This window comes from Perca fluviatilis, chromosome 20 (genome assembly GCF_010015445.1).
Source record: "Perca fluviatilis chromosome 20, GENO_Pfluv_1.0, whole genome shotgun sequence".
Taxonomy (NCBI): domain Eukaryota; kingdom Metazoa; phylum Chordata; class Actinopteri; order Perciformes; family Percidae; genus Perca; species Perca fluviatilis.
In genome coordinates, this window is record NC_053131.1 from 22,048,849 (window position 1) to 22,070,425 (window position 21,577).

The following is a 21,577-nucleotide window of genomic DNA, read 5'->3' on the forward strand; positions in this document are numbered from 1 at the left end:
TGGAATTTACAAGATGTTTAAACATCTTGTAAATTCCAACTCAAATCTTAAATCAAAATTCGTAATTATCACTGTGTACACGCGCAAATAACACTGCTGGATTTAATCTTCATGGTAATGTGGATCATATGGAGTGAAAAAATGTGCGTGAGGCATCAATACTTAAAAAATTTAATTACATTATTATTATTCCCACATGTACTATATGCAGTCTGACATCAGTTCACCACCTCACCATCTGCGTTGCCAATTCCCATTGTCTCCAAAATGTGCATACGCATGGGTCAGAGTTTGCGTGGAGGACCGCACATTCTGCCGTCAAGTTTCTTTTTTTATAAATCACAACCTTTGCGTGGGAAGTGGCGTATGCACATTTTCAGCCCTGTTTTGTGCGTACGCCACGTTTATAAATGAGACCCCAGGTACTGTATATGTGCTATGGCAAACAAAAAAATACAGTTGGACTTTAAGTGTTATGTTAAAGCCTAAAGAAGGGTGCTGATGCATGAGGGATGAGGCTGGACTCGCAGTTAAACATGTCCATTCGAGCTTTAATTTAGAGTTTAATATTTTGAGCACCCCTTTTCTCTGCTGTGGCTCATAATTCCCTGACAGCTAGCTCTTAAACTCCCCACAGCGGCAGTGGAACCAATGGTCTTGACTTCCATCCTTCTGCTACACAGACAGTCCACTGTGGCCAAAAAGCTCCAGTCCTCAAATATCTTTTTATCACAGAAGTCAAGTAAATGAATATGAGTCTTAAAGTGCTCATATTATGCTCATTTTCAGGTTCATAATTGTTGTACCAGAATAGGTTTACATGGTTTAATTTTCAAAAAACACCATATTTTTGTTGTACTGCACATTGCTGCAGCTCCTCTTTTCACCCTGTGTGTTGAGCTCTCTCTTTTAGCTACAGAGTGAGGCATCTCACTTCTGTTCCATCTTCGTTGGGAGTCGCACATGTGCAGAACCTAGGTAAGCATTGCTAGCTAATCAGAAGCAGAGTTTGAGGGCGTGGCACGCTAGCACCTAGGCGAACATTATAACGTGTGGTACAAAGTGACGCATGTTCATCACAGAAGTAAAGACTGGACTACAACAGAGCTGTTTGGAGCAGTTTGTGAACAGTGTTTTCTGTTGGAGATGGTAAGTCCCTTTGGGGTGGACGTTGGGCTTTTTCACTTTGTAAACCTATAACATGCACACAAAAAAAGATATAGAACACTATAAAGGAAAAGGATAAAGCCAAACAGCATAATATGAGCACTTTAACAACTGAGGATTCATGTGGCAAAAGCGGACTCAAAGTCAGTGGAGAGCTTTTTTACTAAATCACTCGTGATCATTTGCTGTCACAGAAATCTTAGTCTCAGCTGTTTGCATCCTCTCATAGCATCTCATATCACACAGCCAAGAGTGAGTCAAAAATATACTGTGACAAATGAGAGCTTATCCTATGTGGTGGGGTTTATATAAAACAAATGAACTGCAATGAACATCCATCTGAATGCCCCTGAGGGCAAGACTAATGCTAATCTGACGCTAATCCAACATCGGTGCCGCTCTAGTTCTCCAGCAATGGAAAGGGAGTTGTGTGTGAGTTGATGTTTGCGAGGAACCTTATTTGGAAGTCTATACTAACCTCTATTTGTCTCTGTCAGCTCGGCAGGAGCTCAGACACAATCTTCTCACCCAGTGTACAAAAAAAATCCATTTGATCATCAGTTATTTCAAAGCACGGGCTCTGGTGTTAGCATAAACTATAAACCATTTCTAATGATTTCTGATGTAAAGACAAATGTTCAGTGATGATGGGTTATAGTAGGCGTTTTGCAACTTTGCGACTAATCTACTGCGTCATGCATTGGGGATGAGAGGGGAATGGTATGAGTGGTGAACATACCCATCGCTCCGGGCCGCGTGTCTATCATGCGGAAGATGGAGATTATACACAGAAAAGGGAGAATTACACATCTGTCACAGCAATGACAAAGAGAAGCAAACACACTTGCAAGAAGACGACTAAAACAACATCAGGTGCAGAAATTACAATGATGAATTGTTAATTACAAATTCAGCGACATAGTATTGATTGAAAAAAATCCAAATCTGCTGGCTCTCTTTGCTTGTAGAATGCTTATTTTAAAAAGGAAGATATGTATGAGCTAAAGTATGCTGTTTTCCTTCAAGCCTTGGTGTTAATCAAATGGGCTAAAAGTGCACGTAGCACTTGAGGAAAAGCTGCAGTAATGCCAGGGCATCCCCTTCATCCTTATTTATATTCATAGGGGCTCGGACCTCTCCGCAGTTGAGGTCCCCTGGCCACTGTAATGGGTCTATTCTGCCCATTAATCTCTTTATAGTGACTGAACAAGTTAAGAGTATTCAACTTAGCTGACTTCATTCATTACAATACACTGTTTTACAACCTCCTCATTTGAACGTCTAAACAGAGTGTGACATACAGTACATGACTTGATGGATTATGAGGAGTTGAAGTATGGATTGTCAGAGTGCTTTCTATCTGTGTATGTGTATTAGCATGTGTGTGTGTGTGTGTGTGTGTGTGTGTGTGTGTGTGTGTGTGTGTGTGTGTGTGTGTGTGTGTGTGTGTGTGTGTGTGTGTGTGTGTGTGTGTGTGTGTGTGTGTGTGTTCACCATCACTCACCCCTTCACTGTTCTGTCCGCTCTTAGCCAGCATCTCCTGTAGGGCCCGTACTGACAGAGACTGTTCCAGCACAAAGGTACAGATGCACAGGTCTGGAGGAACATACTGCAACAACAGACAAGTGGGTCTCATGTTACAAATGAGTACCAGTTTTTAAGGCCACTTTCATCTACTTTACATACAATATTCACTCTTGTGTTCTCATTGTAGTAGTTAGTTCAAAGTAATAGTTTCAAGCTGAAGGAGACAGATATTACAGGCTCTAAAAATGCAATTGTCTTCTCAGGCTAAAAGGAGCTACAGAAGACATTTGTACCTCAGAAGCCAGGGTTCATTCCTTATGTCAGGTGTTGTCACCTGTACCAAAAACTCTAATATTATCACTAAACAGAAACACAACCAGTGTCAACAGGCAGTCTCCCAAAAAGTTGGACTTACAAATGACTTTTACACCATCTCTACCCCTCTACCATTTAGATGAAAGAAAAAGGCATTTAGGTCCAAGAAGTGTGCAGTTTACTTATTTCTTGGTGATGAAACCTTTGAAACTGTTATCTCATGAGGGGTAGTGAAAACATGCTGGAAACACAACAGCTTTTAAGTTGAAATACATTTTATTAATTTGTTTTATCTTTAGCTAATGGTTACTTTTTTACACATCCAGGAGATACAGTACATTAGCATTAATTTTGAGTCGTGTTTGTGTCCACCTGACGGATGGAAGTCCAATATTCATTCTCCTTTTAGCTCAGTTTTTGGAAAATATCTGGTGAATATATGGTCTTGCTGTGCAAAGACTACAGGGCAAAAGAAGCACCATACAGTTCAGTAGTATACTGTACAGCACATTCTCAACTAAAGTGTGAACCAAAAACGTCAAGGCTACTATGACGAAAGCAGCTGCCTCAGAAAACACCGAAAGCCGCACTTGAACCAAGTTCCTCTTAATCAAGTGGGCGATATTCATTAAAAAGGTACTTTAAAAAAGATTAAGTGCTCTCAGGTCAGTCTGTGCTCAGATAAGCCAGGTCATGGACAGAGCACTACGAAGAAGATCGTCCAAATTGCGTCCCAAACTGGGACAAGAGAGGATAGGGGAAAATTGCTGACAGAATGAGGGAAGCAGGGATGGAGATATTGTGGGGAATGGCTACACGATAAATTAGATCAACACCTGCCCTGGCCTCCTTATTGAGTAGCTAAACTCCTCCCAAACTGGTTCATGTAAATCTAACCTCATTTGCAAACTTCACACAACCCAGTTTCAGGGTAAAGTAACAATAGATTTACAGTCAAGATGCAAAGGACCACTACTGTGCACAAACATGGCAATCTGATTATTAAAAACTAAGTCATGTTGAAGTATAGATGCTCCAGGCGAGACTGTGCAAATGATTCAGTGAAAACAGAGCTGATTTAATTTATGCCAGTGTGTTGAAGTCCAACAATAGTGCTTCCAGATTGTTTCATTGGCTGACACGCTCCACAATCGCTTAATTTAGATATCAACTTGAATAATTTGTTTTATTTTAAAAGATGGTAGGAATTTATTTTCATGCTAACTAATTTATGCTATTGTCGTCCAGAAGACTCAAAACTCCCATAAATGCACTTAACGTAACAGTTTGACATTTGGGGCAATACATCCATTGATGAGAAGATACTTAATACCACTCTCATCAGTCAGTTAAAGCAGCTAGAATCAATATTAACAATGGCTGACATGCCTATATGTGAAAGGGATCGCTCAAAGTGATCAACCCACAGAGAGTTATCACCTGACTCTGCATTTTCCCTGAGCCTCAGGCATCTACTGCTTGACAGCAACTTTTAGCTCATTGACAGGCTCTAAAAACATACTCTACAGTACCTACACAGCACCAAACTGCAGACAGACACATTTAGCGAGGAGCATTTAGTGGCTAAAATGCTAGGTATTTCCCTCATGAGTTAGTGGAGACCAAAGCAGAGCTAAAATGAATGAATATTGGATTTGCATTCATCAGGTGGCCAGAAACATGACTCCAAAGAGAGCTAATGTTTCTCCGTACCTGCTAAGTGCATAAATAGTTAGGAAAAACTGTTGATAATATGTCAGTGTAATGCAATATAACACATTTTCAGCATGCTGTTTGGGTTGGGGATGTCTCAACACTGACCAGCCTTCCCTCTAGCACTGTCACTGTAGAGATATCATAATAAAGGGTCTGGGGGGAAAGCAATCTAGCCCTGCCCTTATCTCTCTGGGTGACTAACAGCTGACCTTTGCTCTCTCCAGGCGCAGGACTGTAACAGTTGGTGGGGAGGAGACTATCTGGAGAGAGCAAGGCAGTTAAATGAAGGTCTAGAAGAGCTGGAGGTGGTGATGACTGTCCAGCCCTGTCAGGATGTCCTCTTACCAGGAAGAGCCGGGAGACAGATTTACAGCAGCTTGGACATGCCGGGACATTTGGTTTATGACCAATAGTGTAATGAGGGAAAGAGCGCAGCTAGATGGTGGGCAGGGATAGATGGCGTCTGTCTCCACAGAGAGAGTCAGAAAGGGCAAAGCTGATTGCCATGAGGAGGTAATCTCATACTCTGTCATTCCTTTTCAGCTTAATTGGAGGAGCTGCTAAAACTGTTAATTGAAGCAAGGAGCTAAAACAGAGGATTTGCAAATAATCAGTCAGTTGGCGTATATGATGAAGTCTGGCTTGATTCACACACTGTACACACAACAAAGACACAGCTTCACTGCCATTATGGTATGTGGGCATCTACCCTCCAGTGGTCGTAATATTGAGTCACTGACGGGCGAGAGCTGCTGGTCGTATATCACAATCAACCAGCTTCTTACAGGCTGATTGATGTTGCCATTTAAACTGTGCAAAGTCTAAATCAACCTCATCCTGCAGTGCTGGTTCTGTGCCCAATTACTAGACTAGTTCACCAAGGAAAGGAGGCATCCGATTCCGCTTCTAAATTGCCACCTAGGTTTTCTCACCTCTTCGTCGCTGATCCAAAAGGTGGGGTGATGCCTTTTCATAAAAAAAAACGCAGGCCATGAAGACAAAATGCCAGATAGAGAGAACATCCATCACACCTGTCAGGTGTAATTACCATCCAATAAGGGGTGAAAGCCTCACCTCTCTCTGCGTACAATACCCTCAACAACATACACACACATCCTCTTTGTGAGAGCTGTTGGAGGGCAGGAGGGGGTTGTTGAAAGGAGAGAAGATACTAAATGCCACAAGTACATGGGTCTTTTATTCCTTCTTATTTTAGCCTCCTTTCCCTGAAAAGCATCTGTGTGTCTCTGACACATTTACACACTGTATATGCCTGGTGTCATAGCTTGAGCGAAATTAATCTCAGACAATACTAATGGATTATGATTAAAAGACTATCAATGCGGAAAAAGCCCATTAGGCCTGCTGTCAACAGGCTTTGCTATGGGAAAACAATAATGCCAGATAAGCAGCAGAGCAACAAGGGCCGGAGAAAGGTGAAATTGTCTTGGGATTGGTACGGTTCTCTCCAACAGCCAAGTATCATTCAGATATTTCTGCCTACTAGCTTGATCACTGTCACGTTGAAAAAAAAAAAAAAAAGGTTCAGGATGCGCTTCATAATTTTCATTTGTTTGTTCATTTGTTGCACAAAAACGCAATAAGGTGGCAACCGGCTGATTACAAAGGCAAACGATTAAATCGAACTCAACTGCACTTAGTCGCACAAACCATCGAATGCATCAGCATCTACAGCTACTGCTCAGCTGCAATAAAGCTATAGGCAATTAGAGCAAATGACAGCAGTGTTTATGAAACAATCCATCAAACACGTCCAAGTGCGTCATTTCTGGGAATTATCATGTGACGGCGGCCCCACTGAGATGCCATGTCGTCCCTTAACCCTCGGAAGAAAAGCTCATCAAGAAGACTGTGACTTGATGGCGTGCTGAGCTGGCTTTCTGTGCGTCTCCGCTTGGCTTCACTGAATCTTTGCTGGACCTAAACAAGGATTAACTAAATGGATGTTTGGTTTCCATGGAACTCTCACCCTGCGTCAACGCATTCCTTTCATCCGGTTCAAATAACTGCCTCATGCCTCAACATTTGTTGATTACATCCTGTATGCGCACGTGTGTGTGAAAATATAAAATGGATTATATAACTGCAGGGAAAACAAACTCTATCAAATGAAGTAGATATTTTTTGATCAAGGAGCTCAGCAGAGACATCCAACACACAATAACATGTATCTCTTTGTTCCACTGAATATTTTTCAGATGAGAAGGAATCAAACCATGCAACAGTGTGCCTACCTTTGCCTCAGATGTGGGCTCCAGGTAACACAGCCGATTGCCCAGTCCCTCAGCAGCCAGGCAGAACTTGCGATTCTCCTTCTGGATGCAGGCCACGCACTGGAGCACCACTTCATCATCCTGTCAAGAGAAAACAGACTTTAGTCAGTGTGTCTGTGCACGCAGACGCTGCGTGTGTGTGCATCATGTCCCGAGAGAACCCCACTTCACCAACACACATGCACACACAATTTCAGGGGAGACTCTTGTGCTACTAAGGCCTTCTAAGCGTTTTGTCTCTGGTCATTTCCCTCCACAGCAGTGGAGAAACAACCGGAGACTGTTGGACGCAATAACACAACTCTCAAAATATAATCTTCATACTGGAACCCCTGTGTGGTCCTTATAGCGGTGTCACTCTTGCTTTTTGTGTTTGTTTAATGAGATACTTTCAAAATAAGACAAAGAATCTGTACAACCAAAAACAATAACTTGTATAATTTAAAATTTAAATTTTTTTAAATCTAGAAATCTTTGGAATGAACTATTTTAAAACAAGCAGTGCTTTTTTAATAAGTCTGACATTGAGTTTCTTTTTTTGAACTTTTACACGAGGATCAACAAACTCACATGTAATTTTCAGGTAGTATACCATACTTTGCTTAAACTTTTAAACCAAATAGTGAAATGCACCACAAAGAGCTAATTATAATACAAATATACTGTATATTTCCCCACCTTCTCACAAGTTATCCTTTTTTTCTCGGTCTCCGCCCGGCTAATTGGAGGGATTTCCCGTCTAAATGTGATGATCAAACAGAGACCATCCATAATTGATCCCTTTGAGTCCAATCTCCTTTAGGCCGTTTACTCTGTTTATGTGGTACAAATGAGGCAATTGATTGTAGCCTTACATGTTTAAAAAGAAAATAATGTCCAACTGAATTAATTCATTTTTTATATAAAAGAGGCATTGCGTGGCTTTGATGCTGCATATGAACTTATGAAATTATGTGTGCATATATTTGAGAATGAATGTCTATATTTGTATACGTATATTTGTATATGTATCTAAGAAATGTGAGCACAGCAAAGCTAAATACAGTGTCACAAGAAACTAACTAAACTAACTTCCCCCAATATGCATTCTTTTGGAAGAACAGCTGAAAACAAAGATCTGATGCTGCTGTTGTGTAAATGGCTTGATTACGTTTAAAGTGCTGGCCCTGTGAACGCTGAGTTGGACATAGTTACTCTTCATAATAGCAGAGCAAACGGAAATCTGCTGATATGGGCTGCTATGGGATGGGGAAGCGGGGAGCAGCTTCTGCACAATGGCCAGCTGCATTATTTAATGTAAGGGGGATTGTGCTGAGAGCAGATTGCAGCAGTAGTAGTAGTAGTAACAGTAAAGCACTCCGTTATAGTGTAGCATGATGCATTAGAGAGAGAGAGAGAGAGAGAGAAATATGACCAGTATCTATGTGTCTGTTTGTTTTTAACATTTGTGTGCATAAAAATCAATATGACAAACCTCAGGGCCCTCAAAATGCACACATGACACTATATTTTTTCTCAAGTTGATCCAGGGAGAGATTATAATGCAAAGAACATTGTGAGCGAAGAAAAGGGTGTCATTCATGATAATACCACAATTATTCTGAATATGATAAAGAAGTTTGTCTTATAATATTAATGACTAGTGATTAGTAACTTGCTGATGTATTTACATCATGAGTCATTCATTCCATAAGACATGAACCCAGCATTAGAGATAAGGTTGGGCTCAAATAAGGGGAAACTTAACATTGATGGGGAAACAGATTTTGACCCAACTCCAAAAAAATGGACTGGAAAGTGAATAAATAATACAATTAATAATAAAGTATTTTCAGTATTTAATCATATCTTCATGATTATCATTATCAAAAAACAGCCTGCAATGTCATAATCCTATTTTTAGGCAATCTCGCCATCAGTCTCATAATATACGGGGTCCATACATACTGTACGTACAGTAGGAAGCAGATATAATTGAGATAATACTGACCTGCTGGAATTGATTGTGCCATTCATGGGACTGTTATGGGGAAAGACTTCGGATAATGCTGCCAGGCTTGGCTCAATGTGAAAATGTTATTCAACTCAGATGCAGATTGAAATGAATAGCCCTCTACAGTTAATCAACACTTGGCTGGGTTGAAACATGCAATCGTTCTCCCTGTTGAGGGAGCGAGCATAGGGTTGATTTGGGCAATATAAGAAGGGTATCGATCCACGCATCGCATTCCTGCCTGTCTGAGTGCCAAGACACACACACACACACACACACACACACACACACACACACACACACACACACACACACACACACACACACACACACACACACAAGAGGCTAACTCTCGTTTCTCTGGCCCACAATTGGCCCTTTTCCCCCCGTCTCACCCCCACACTGAAGTACAATTCCGTATCTGACATTGTCTCTCTTTCTCTCGGTCTCTCCCTCCTTCCGTCACCAACCCCTCTTATATCAGGCTGCTACAGAGGAGGAGGGGGCACTCACTGCTATCAACCATTCATAAAGTGAAGCTCAAAGTGATGGCAGTCAGACTGGAAGGAAAGAAGATGCTCTCCTCAATTTGGAGATGGGTCAGTTTACAAAATCAGACTTTAGGGGTTTCTACTCCTTTTGGCTGACTGTATGCAAAGATCTCTATAGCAACAATGAGAAAGGTCAAGCAGAATCATAGTAATCAGAGCTGTATACACAGCCAAAGAGATACTGGAACTTCCGGGTTCTGTCAGAGGGAAGGAAACCTAATTCACATCATCACCATGACTTTTGTAATAATAAAAGGACAATTCAGGGGATCACCAAAGTGATAACAAGTCATCTACACAGCTAGCGTGGCAAAAAAATAAAAATACTCTCAATGAGATTGCATTGAAGCGCAGAAGCTAGTGGAACAACGGCCATCTCAAATGTGATGTCAGGGCTTCAGCGCTTTTCAGATTCAAGAAAACAATCATTCATTCAGCTGTCCTTAAACTGTGAGAAGTGAGCAGAGTCTCCAAGGGCACATTGAGATTGAATTTCACTCTATTATAATACTCCCACTCTCATACAGTACTCTCTCACTCTTATTCCTTTGTTCTGTGTAAATCTGTGTGTTGTGTATGCACCAACAACAACAATAGCGTAAAACTCCTCTGAGAATTGTGCGAGTAGCACTGGAGCATATCAATGAGTGGGCCGTGATGACAACTCAGCTTGTTTTCCTGGTTTCAACCAATCACACTCTCTTGGTTCACTGCACATGGGAATAATGACGTTGATGGAGATTTCTGCATAGCGACAGGTAGTCATACCAAAGGTCTCCTCAACAACGCTGCAGTAAGTCAATCAACCAATGAATTTGGGCAGAGATGAAAGACTCCTGTAAAACACAAAAGTGTTGTGGGTGTAAACCTGCCCGTGCTGCCCTAACAGGCCTGACCTTGTAGTGCTGCTGGCATGGACTTATGAACGGACAGTACGGCTTCTAAATAAATTATCATTATTGATGATAGTAAAGAGTGATTACAGAGTTTAGAGGAATGTAATGGGTTGTTATGGCTCATGAAAAAAATAATCCTGGCATTAGGCCCCTTAGAAGTGTGCAATTATTTAAAGAGCATCTCTTTTTTTCTGCCTCTCTTTTCTCCCCAGTTTGGTTTTTTATTTACATATGCATTTTGGATTCCAGCCCTTCAGACAACAAGGATGACAAGTCCAGGGTTAGTGGAGTGTAACTTATTCTGTTGAAGACTTCATCTCAAGTACTGGAATAAGTAGAAGCAGAAACACTCTCAGGAGAAGTCTGGAGTATCTAAGCCTAAGAGATGTCTACAGCATTTCAGCAGGTAATGCAGTGCATGCCATCAGCTCAACCAACTTATTGTGCACTGCGCAGAGCTGCAGTCAGGGCTTTGGCAATGTATTCTCAATACAACCTAGTACAACCTGGAGGGGCTACAATAACTACTGTAAAGCTGAAGTCACAAAATATCTTACACACACACAAGCTGGAGTAAGAGAAGAAAATAAGATTCTTCCCGTTTTTGAGCACTTTGAGTCTGGGTGTAACGGCAACTGAATTGCTCCGGTATTTCATGTGTTGCTCCAATGCCTCCGATAAGGCTTGTATTACCACTGCTTGCACTATGTTACACCCAGCACCCATGACATCACCATTGCTCATCTTCTTTCATGGGAGATATTTTCCTTCAAATTTAAAGCATCAATGCTGCAGAGAAAATAAACACTTCATAATAAGGACTTTGGGGGTTACAATGTTACAACTCCCATAAGACAGGAACAACATGACAAGCAGTGACATTATTAATGTGTCTCCTGTTTAAATCCATTATAAAAACAGATTTCGGCCTCTCAGATGCCTTGACACCCGAAAGAGCCACAAGCTATGCAGCACCCATGTCAACAACATGTTCTGTCACCTCCTGAATATGTGGTAAATAAAGCTTGCACATAAAGCTGAATTGCAAAAATTGCGTCAACTGAAACTACCAATCGTCTGTTGGCATGCCAGAGTCTTACACAAAAAAAAAACTGGTGAGAAAGGGTTTGTAAATATAAATAAGTTCATAAAGACAAGACAATTACACCTTCCGTTAAGAAGAAATTGCCATTGCTAAGTATGCCCCATTAAAGTAAAGGCTTGTGGTGATAAAATCCAGACTGCTCCCTGCCTTGCTCTTTGAGGTCAGATTTGATCTTCAGCTTGATCCTGTGCCAAATATTCATCAGCAAACTGATCCGAGGGTGGCACCGAGCGGCCCCCGGGAGAAGGTTGAAGGGTATGGCGGCACAGGCGAGAGGAGGAGGAAAAAATAAAGGAAAGTAGATTGGCAATGGAAAATCTCCTGCAAGCAAAGCCAATGCACCACACATACACACAGCAGAACACAGCACTTGCCTCCACTTGCCTCTGTCCCCGTGTGACTCTGTTATACAGTGTACTGGCTAATAAGTCTCCATCCTCACCAGGGGCCTGCTGCCAGTCAACACTGTACACAGGCTGGCTCACACACCGTGACTTTGTTCTGGACAGATTGATACAGCTGGTTGGGCACCGCAGAACAAAATACAGCTGGGCAGCGGTTGCACCCCCTACAAGCTTTCACTCCTGCCTTGTCTTTCTCCTCTCATACCCACACACAGACAGAGTAGGAACAGAAACAGACCAGGTGTTTCCCAGGCCTATTAGAAGGCTATTCACAGCAGTAATAGGAGAGGAAAGGACTGCAGTCTATAATGACACCATTAAAACACAGGGGAATTATTGGCCTAACCTGTTCATGCCTCCTGGTCATGTTAGGTGTAGATGTTAAATATGATGTAACGTTACAGTACAACTACCTCTGAATTATCAGAATCCAAAAGGATTTAGGACCAGGTCAAACTGTATTTGTCACTTTTTTTTAAAAACTGTATTTGTCACTTTAAATCAAGGTGGCTTAATGTTGTTATCAGCTCCAGTAGTCAGAATAAAACTGTTTGTAAGAGTAATTATATACAGTGTGAGGTGCATACCTTATTTTTTTTTTGCCATGTTTCTCTATAGTATAATGATCCTATAATGTCGGATGGTAGATTATGTTGGACTGTACTCCTATGTAGTGCACAGTAATGCCTACATTCATAAAGGATTGGCAATTACATTTAATATATAATATGGCCCTCTGAATTTATTTTTGGCAGTTATGCTACTGCTTGTGGTGCTAAAGTGACTTCCTGTTAAGTTGATAGCTTTTGATTGGATGGTGCTACAGATGTTTCTTAGCAGCTAATTTACACATTACTTAGGTCTTCACTTGCTGAGACATTTCTTACATTTTAAATGGTACAACCTTAGAAAACCACTAAAAAAGTTACTAAGAACTTAAAGTAAGAAGGACATTACGCACAAACTTACTAATGAATTTATAAATAGCTGGTCCCTCATACTGTAGTTGTTAATGAGGATCAAATCAAGTCACTTTCTTAGCACCAACACTTGAAAACTATTTGTATGACAAATTATTTGACCATCTTATTGGTCCTCCAGTATCAGAAGAAGCACTGACAAGAAATGTTTGTACTAGAATATTCTGGTGGAGATTACACATGGCTTACTGTTGAAGTATTCATAGACTTGCAGCTTAATGCTCACTGTGGTGCGACACCAGCAGAAATGGAAAGAGCAAGAGAACAAAAGTTAGTCGAGGAGTGAAGCTTTGTTCTCATGACTCAGTGTTGCTGTGTAAATGGGAGCACCAATGCTCATCTTGAGGCACACTGCTGAACATGCTGCCCCCAGAGCACAGACAGCATGAGAGAGAGAGAGAGAGAGAGAGAGAGAGACAGACAGACAGACAGAAAGAATGAAAAGGCAAACAGAGCTACAGAGAGCACAAGGAACTCACACAAACACACATTATTAAAATCCACAGGCCATAGTGACATTATGAATTCATCTCGACATCCACAAAAATTTCAGTCTCCTTTAAAGGCTTTGCTTGGGGTGCTGAAGATGACAATTTTATAGCTCGTTATTGAACAGTGTCAGTCCCTGGCACAAAATACATGCAGCTGCATTGTGGGCTGCACTGGCATGGATACAGAACGAGGTTTGAGAATCATTCAACACATTTCCCATTTGTACACAGTGTGCCCTACCTGTAGATCTTAACTTAAAATATGAAAATATCGAGTTAAGTAAGTCAAGTAAAGAAAATATAAAATATAATTTGCAATGTCTCAATGGACGTTACAGGTCCACATCAACGACAGTTTCTGTACCAATCTAATTTCTCTACACCATTATCTACAGTAAGATTTTTGCTCTCTGAAAAATAGCTAAACTGCTATTTTCTCTCTCTATTTCAGCTTTGTTTGCGGTAGGTAATTGGCTGAAAGGTCTATTGATGCAAATTCGACTTTCTAAGAATGAATACACAAGATAATACCACCAAGACACTGCAAAATAATCTAATCTATGGTGGTTCAATAGTCCCATCCATATCTGATCCTCTCAGAGGTGTGTGTGTGTGTGTGTGTGTGTGTGTGTGTGTGTGTGTCATCTGGCGCATATTGCATTTCAGACCTGGACTGTCTAATCACTGTAGGCAATCTAATTACACAATCACCATACACTCACTCTATACAGCTGTGAACAGCAGCAACCATATGGACAGAGGCAATCCATCTCGGAGATTGGACGGATATGGCGATCACTGTGAGCCAAATAGCTCAGGGTGAAAAATGGCTACATCTTAAATGGCACAGAATGTGTGTAGTCGCTGTTAGCTCTAATATAACAGTATATTAGAGCGCAGACATTACGTAAAAGTTAAAGTATTAGTCCATTAAAACTGAGGGCTGCTACAGGTCATATGAGGAGAAGATTTAGGAAAAAAAAATGTTACTAGGTGAGCCCTGCAGGCAGATCAAACCCCTCCCAGGACTAGAGGCATTTAGCCTGTCTGCATGCTTCAGTGCCATAGGAGCAGAAGGGAAGCTGTAAAGTGTTTCATTGCACCTTGCAGCATTTCTTCTGCTCCCCGGCGGTGACTTTAATGTGAAAGGCTAAGTAAGCATTTTTATATCACTTCCTTGCTTTAGGCTTCCACTGTCTACACTGTCTATACTATTGAACAGACACTAAGTAAAAACATGGCAATGGAACATCTCTGTGATGTTTTAAGTGCTTTGACATGAGACGATGCAATGACTATGGAAGGAGATTGGGCTAGTATTGTACTTTACCTCACTTGACTCCATGATGGCATTGGGTATGCTCAGGGGCAATATGTGACAGCGCTATAGCTGGGGCTTAGGAACAAACTTCTCACTCCCTCTGCTTCCTCTCTACAAAGTAGTCTCAGTTACCGAGGGAATTAAGACTTTCTGTGGCAGAACACAGCGAAGTGAAAATTGGCTGCTTCTACTTTCTGACAAGCAATGTGTTGTATTTTTTTAGAGAAAGATCCTTTTTGGAGGTCCAAAGGGAGAGCAGCACTAACATGTGCATTTGCAGACTGATCTCATGAAGTGGCGTATGTATGACACGCCAATTCGTACGCCATTATTGGCGTGTTATCAAGACGCATACTCGCTTTTTAGCGTGTTTGGCCTCCATTGACTTACATTACCTTGCAACTGCTTGTGAATTGACGCCTTAGCGTCAAAAGGGCGAAAATCCTTGTAGGGCGGTTGGTCGGGTTGAAGGATGGGTAAAACACAGGACTTAGTTTCCCCCAGGAGACTGGGGATCATGTCCATAGACAGTATATAATAATGGACCAACAGATCCCGTTGCTCTGGACGGACACCAGTGAAGGCTATTAGAAGCACTTTTCTGGTGAGCACTGAGCGTTACTGCGCAGCCTCCAACTGAGAGAGACGACGTAAATGTGACGTGAGCAACCTGTCTGAAAGTTGTAAGTCTTCTGGTAGCTGTGCTAAGAGAAATCTCAATCATTCCCAATCTTGCAGAGACGGAGAGCGTAGATATATGTAAGGAGATAACATGGGGACAGGCTAATTATTGCTAACTAAAATGCTAGTTAACATTAGTAATTAAACCTAAACAGCTCATGTAAGTCGAAACTGCCTGCGAGCTTCTCCTGTACTATACAGTAATTCCTCTACTATGCGACAGTAAGTTGTGTGGTTATGACACAATCGTTAGCCTATTTTTACAAAAACGTCTGCTACGGAGCCATAACGTGAGGTACAAGGTAATGGAGCCTTTTATACATTGTCGTGTTTCTTTAGAAATAAACAATGGACAAATAGAGTCTTTAAACGCTTCAGATGTAAAGTTATTCGCTGTCAAAGTGACGTCAAAATGAATGGCAGTCAATGGAATGCTAACAGCGGGTGGGCGTTTGGTAGCATCAAAATGGCGCCATAGGAGGTTTGAGTTCTGAAGAGAGGCTTACCCCCATTGATTAAACCATTACATATTGTTTTTTTAATCCATACAAAAACCCAAACCGTGAAAATAGAAAAATAATTTATAAATATACAGGGGGTTATGTGCTGGATCTATTCCTTAGTCTGGCCCGTGAGTTCCTGGAGTCTCAGCAAATGAGATATAAAATGTTAATACATAAGTCTTTGTGTTACAATGCATGTAGGCTAACTGTCTGCTAGCTCCAACTTCATATTAAAACATACAGAGTAGTTCTGATCTTCTCATCTAACTCTTGCCAAAAAAGCAAATAAGCACATTTCTTATAAGGTTAAACTATTAATTTAAACAGACTCATCAAGTGCAAGCATGTTCACATTTAGGCCATGCTGGGTAATGCAGATGTGATGTAGTCACCCTATATATCCTACAATTCCAAAGCTCTAAAGGGAACATTGCCCTCAACAATTAGCTGTTGCCAAGAAAGACAAATCTTTATATTCAAACGAGATTATATGTTTTTTACCCTGTTCGGATGAGACCTGGACAGTGTAACAGTATTACACTTGTTCCCTATATAAAGTATGCGCTAACAGTGATCGCTGTGTGAACTTTCCGGGATAAAAATATCCATTGTCCTTTAAGGCCTGACCTGACTGAAATTCTTAAGAGCACTCATCCACATGCTTGCACAAAGGAGAGCTGAGATTGAACTACAGCTGAGACACCGCTGTGTCAAACTCTATTTGTTTGGGGAGCGGTGACGATGCCCAGGTGAAGAGTTCCGGTGTCAAAGCTGATGCACAGCTGAGACTCAGAAAAAAACGGATCACATAGGAAAACAGAAGGCAGATAGAAAGAGAGAATGCTGAAATCGTTTAAATTTAGGGACACATCACCCTGAGCAACATAAATGCTCCACTATCTCTATGCATTCCCTCACCTGCAGGGCTAGACACAGACCTAAGCTGCAGTACCTGCCATGTTCCATGTTAGCAGAAAATACTCTCAAAATATGTTGGGAACTGACGAGGGTAATGTGGGTTAAGTATGTGCTGGCATTCACGTGTGTATCGGTGTTCATGCAACCCCCATGAATCTTAAACCCTGCTTGCTGGCAGGGCTGGATAGTGCATTTCTTTATAACACACATCGTTGACTCTGCAGCAACAAGACCCAATAAAGAGGGTGATATCTGCTCGTCTGTGCTGGCGTGGTGCAACACAGAGGTTGTTAAAGAGGTATAAATCTTTTATGAGGTGGGAAAACGCCACCGTTGTCAATATCAGATGAAAAGGCAGAGACTCTGGCACCCGCCTAGAGGGAGAACATCACTGGATTTTCTCAACACAGCAATTGTTGTAGCGCCGGATGCACCTATGTGTGAAAATCCTGCAAATTACTCAATTACACACTTTTAGTCGAGTCAATAAAATGCTTTACTAACATGCTCTGGTGGCACTGGGAGTACCTTGCCCACAGCATAACGATCCAGGATTACATTTTCAGAAGACTATCAAGGTTTGCTTAAAAACTCAGTAAACTCAGAAAGACACTCAACTTTCTCCTACAAAGTGAGCCTCAACAGCAGCAGATTGCAGCAGTAAACACTCCTCTAAACGGCCTATTAGGGGCACAGTGGGCAGACAGAACATTGGACATAATTACGAAAGATCTATGCCAGAGCTGCTTTATGTAGGAGGAGAATGATTCACAAGCACAGCCAAGTAGTGAGCGTTTTAATGATTTTTATCCATGGTAAAATGTTTGAAACACTGACATTGTTTCAGTGGTAACAGGGAAATCCTAAAATGTTTCAGTTGCACAGCATTTACTATCACTTAAGAGATGTATGTTCTCAGAAAGTGAACTAATATATACGACACTTCCTCTTGGTTTAGTTAAAAAATGTTTCTTATAACTATGTAATTGTGTTAATTTGAATTCCATCACCGCTCTACTACATGAGTCTATCCACATAAGTAACTAGAATACATCTTCACAGGAACCCATACGTTTGGTCATGGCTTCAGATTCAGATTTGAATCGGTTTAATCTGGCAGAAAGTGGTAAATGAGCCAAACCTTTTCTCCCTGGATGGATTTGGTGCCATGCTTGCAGCTAATTACAATTGAGGAGGTTATTCTTTGTTTTTGTTTTGGGTAAAATAGCAGCAAACAGTGACACCTTGAAAGAGGATATAATTGATGCGGTGCAGCATAACCCACTGCGCCTCATCATCAAATGATTGAGAAAACAGAGATAAAACTGAGAAAGCTTGACAACACCAGGGAGACTCACAGAAACAAGCCAACTGTATTTCTTCTTTTCTTGATTAAGAAGAACCACTATAAGCTTACATGTAGCATCCACATTTACGTCCTATTCTACTTCTGCCATAACCTATCACATTCCTATTTCAACATATAGAATTGTCAGACATTTTAGGAAATACGCTTTCTCGCGGAGAGTTAGATGAGAAGATCCATACCAGGGTCCTGTCTGTCTGTTCAAAAAGCTACAAAGGCAGCAGGCTGATAGCTTAGCACAAAGACTGGAAGAAAGGAGAAACCGTTAGCATGGCTCTGTGTAAAGGTTAAACAAAATCCACCTAAATCTCATCTATTAACATGTTTTTTTACAGTTTGACAGAGGCTACAGTAGATCCCCTTGCTTCCAGTCTTTCTGTTAACCTAAGCTAACTAGCTACATATCAATTAATCCTGTAAGGTCAGGGCAGGTAATTTGATTAAAGGATGTGACATCACTCCATTAAAACCAGTTAGTATTTTAAAAATACAACTAAAACAACAGCCAACAACCTAGCACATAAAACAGTGCTAGTTTTTATGAATGAACGTGCATTCAAATGCTCTGAGCGTAGCAAAAGAAAAAAGGTGAGAAAGCACACAAGTTAAAAAAATGTGTGGAGGGCACATATTTTGATCTACCAGTGACTAATGGATAGCCACAGCCTTTTGGAGTGCAGCATATTCGGAAATACAGCCTTGTATGTGTGAGCCAACACTAACTGCCAAGAAGCAATGGCAAAGAGAAGCAGAGATAGCCCTGCTAGCTATGGAGGAGGCAGCATAACAACAGGTTAACAATGGCTGGTGGTGGCAGAGCCTATGTTGGAAGAGCACATATGGTTTGGATTACATTTAAACAAGATGGCAAGAGGTAAAAGGAAATGGAGAACAGGACCAAAGCTTTAAACTACACAGCGGCAGTGTGAATGTACTGCAGGATACATAAAGCTAACTGGCTAACACATCGCCCTATAAGTAGATTGTGCTCAACATAAATTATGTTTCGAACATTAATTTGGGTAATATGACAATACACAGACCAAAACAACTTGCTAATGTATCCTGCCTTGCCAACAAGATGAGCAGCCCTGTATGAAAGTGGTGTGCAACAATGTTATGTTTCCATGTTTTCGGTATGCTGCCAGTGGAGCTCGCAGGATTAATTACACTGCATTGTTGTTGGTCCAAAGCAGCCAACCGTGGATAGCAGGAGGTGGCCAAAGCATAAAAAAAAAAAAAAGACGTTACAGAGAACCAAAAGTGCTAGGAATATCAGCGCTATTAGTAAAGATAAGGGAGAAAAATCATTTTGCCTTTGAATAAAGTGAAATGTGCCAGAGAGGGGTTGGTCTGGGTACAAAAGCTATTTTGTCCATGGCGTGAATAACAATTGGGTGTTATTTATTTTAATGTAATAAGAAAAATACAACACATTTAAAATAGGTTTATAAGTCCAACTTTTCAGAAAGAGTTTCTTTTTGCCAATGCTAACATGTAATTAATAAACGTTAATGAGTTTTGATGGGGACGTGGAAGTTTGTTTAACTATAGCATGAAGGATAAACTCATTCAAGTCCTTCCCAAAGGTGGCACTAATCATCACCGAAGCTTTGCACAGTAGAGGTGTAATATTTTAATGGTTGGTGTTTAATATCTTTTAATAATTTAATAATTTTGATGCTGGCTACATGAAAAATCCATTCCATATCCAAAATGTGGCGAGTTTTATGGAGTGTTAAGTATTAAAAATTGTTTTATGCATGACACCTCTGAATTACTATTCATAATTTGCTAGAGGGAAATTGTCTTAGGTCAAAGAACTAAATATATGTATTCAATGACAATTTAGTATCAGCTAATGGACTTTGAGTCCATATTAGTCAATACTGTCATATCAAGGCCTGCCACCCCTCTGATTCTATAGTTGCAAACATAAATGGCACACATGTTGGAGGTGTTAACCAAAGAGAAAAGAACAGGGTCTTCTTTGGGAGGCTGCTTCCTATACCGTGTTATTAAATATTCATGCTCTGAAACACAAGATCAATCAGGCCTGCTTACTCCATGCCACTGATATTATTGAGGAAATTTCTTCATTTGGTGGCACGATCAATAGCTCATTACATCAGCTTTACACTGGGTTGTCTCTGGGCAGGCCTGCTGGCTTAATTCCCTCTACATCACAGGCCTATCTTATCCGTCCATCTTCATCATGCAACACAGAGAAACAGCCTCCTGCTGAACAACACTTCCACACTAAACCTTACACAAACTTACTTTTCTGCAAGTTGAGTTTTTGAATGAGTCTCAGATGATGTTAATGGGAGATATGAAAGAAATCAATAATGCAGTAAGGATATGGAAGTATGTGCAGTGCAGAAAAAGAGTATGTATTTGATCAACACCAAGCCATGATATAACGTTGCATTCTGGGTAGGGCTGTCAGCATTAACGCATTAATCGCGAAGTGATTAAGGGCCGAACATAAAGCGTTACATTTTTTGAAATCGCATGCCGCCATTTATTAATTTATTTTCACTCGGCTTCGCGGCTACTATTTTGACCCTTTGCCATACTTCCTCGTAACACATCCTGCTGCTGCAGGAATAGCAACGCAGATTTTGGGGCCTCATTCCGGTGCCACTGATATGCCTGATATACCTCCGTTGCAGGCAACAGAAACATCACTGTGACTAGATTCACATATTTTTCTTTTGTTTACAGTAAATAAATAAATAATAAACAAATACAAATCTTAAAATCAAGTTCATAAAGTCACTTTCTTTGCATTTATTTGATTCCCAATCAATATACACTGGTAAAAATTGCTTTCCATTGTTAATATGGACTTAAAAACAGTTCTGAAATGCAAAATAATAGAATTTTAATAATGTGATAAAACATGCGATTAATCGCGATTAACTATAGAAATTCAGCAATTAAAAAAAAAAATCGTTTGACAGCCCTAAGTCTGGGTAGTTTTAGATGCAACTCATCCAGGACAAGAGAACCACTATGATAAAACTGAAAACAGTTCAACAGGTAATCAGAGGGGAAGTCGTTAGTTTTTTTGTTTTTGCCTTGGGTTTAGTCTTCTTTACTGTTCAATGGAATTAATAGTATGTTCGACATGAGAAATTGTTAGGACACGTACGTACGTACTTTGAACCTGTATTGTCATTACATAAGCATGGTCACTTTTGATTTTAAAATCAGTGTATAATTTCTCATAACACTTTCATGAAAACCCTGTCACAAGAGTTTAAGGCTATTTAAGGTGCAACACTGTTATGAAAACTAAAATAAATAATAAAGAAATAGAACCATTTGATTTCATACTTGCGCA

At 40.6% G+C, this 21,577-nt stretch overlaps 1 protein-coding gene across 12 annotated transcripts in view; it reads right to left on the reverse strand.

The window, feature by feature from the left end:
* Positions 1–21,577, reverse strand: part of LOC120548992 (ryanodine receptor 3-like) — a 113,002-nt gene that overhangs the window by 86,918 nt on the left and 4,507 nt on the right. For 7 of the 12 annotated variants that reach the window (XM_039785521.1, XM_039785518.1, XM_039785511.1 and 4 more), the window contains exons 2-4: positions 6,981–7,100; positions 2,672–2,776; positions 1,907–1,927 (exon numbers count right to left, since the gene is read on the reverse strand). In XM_039785521.1, coding sequence (XP_039641455.1) covers positions 1,907–1,927; positions 2,672–2,776; positions 6,981–7,100 — 246 coding nt within the window. The remainder of the gene's footprint in view (positions 1–1,906; positions 1,928–2,671; positions 2,777–6,980; positions 7,101–21,577) is intronic. The other 5 variants (XM_039785520.1, XM_039785522.1, XM_039785517.1 and 2 more) reach the window with 1 other exon arrangement.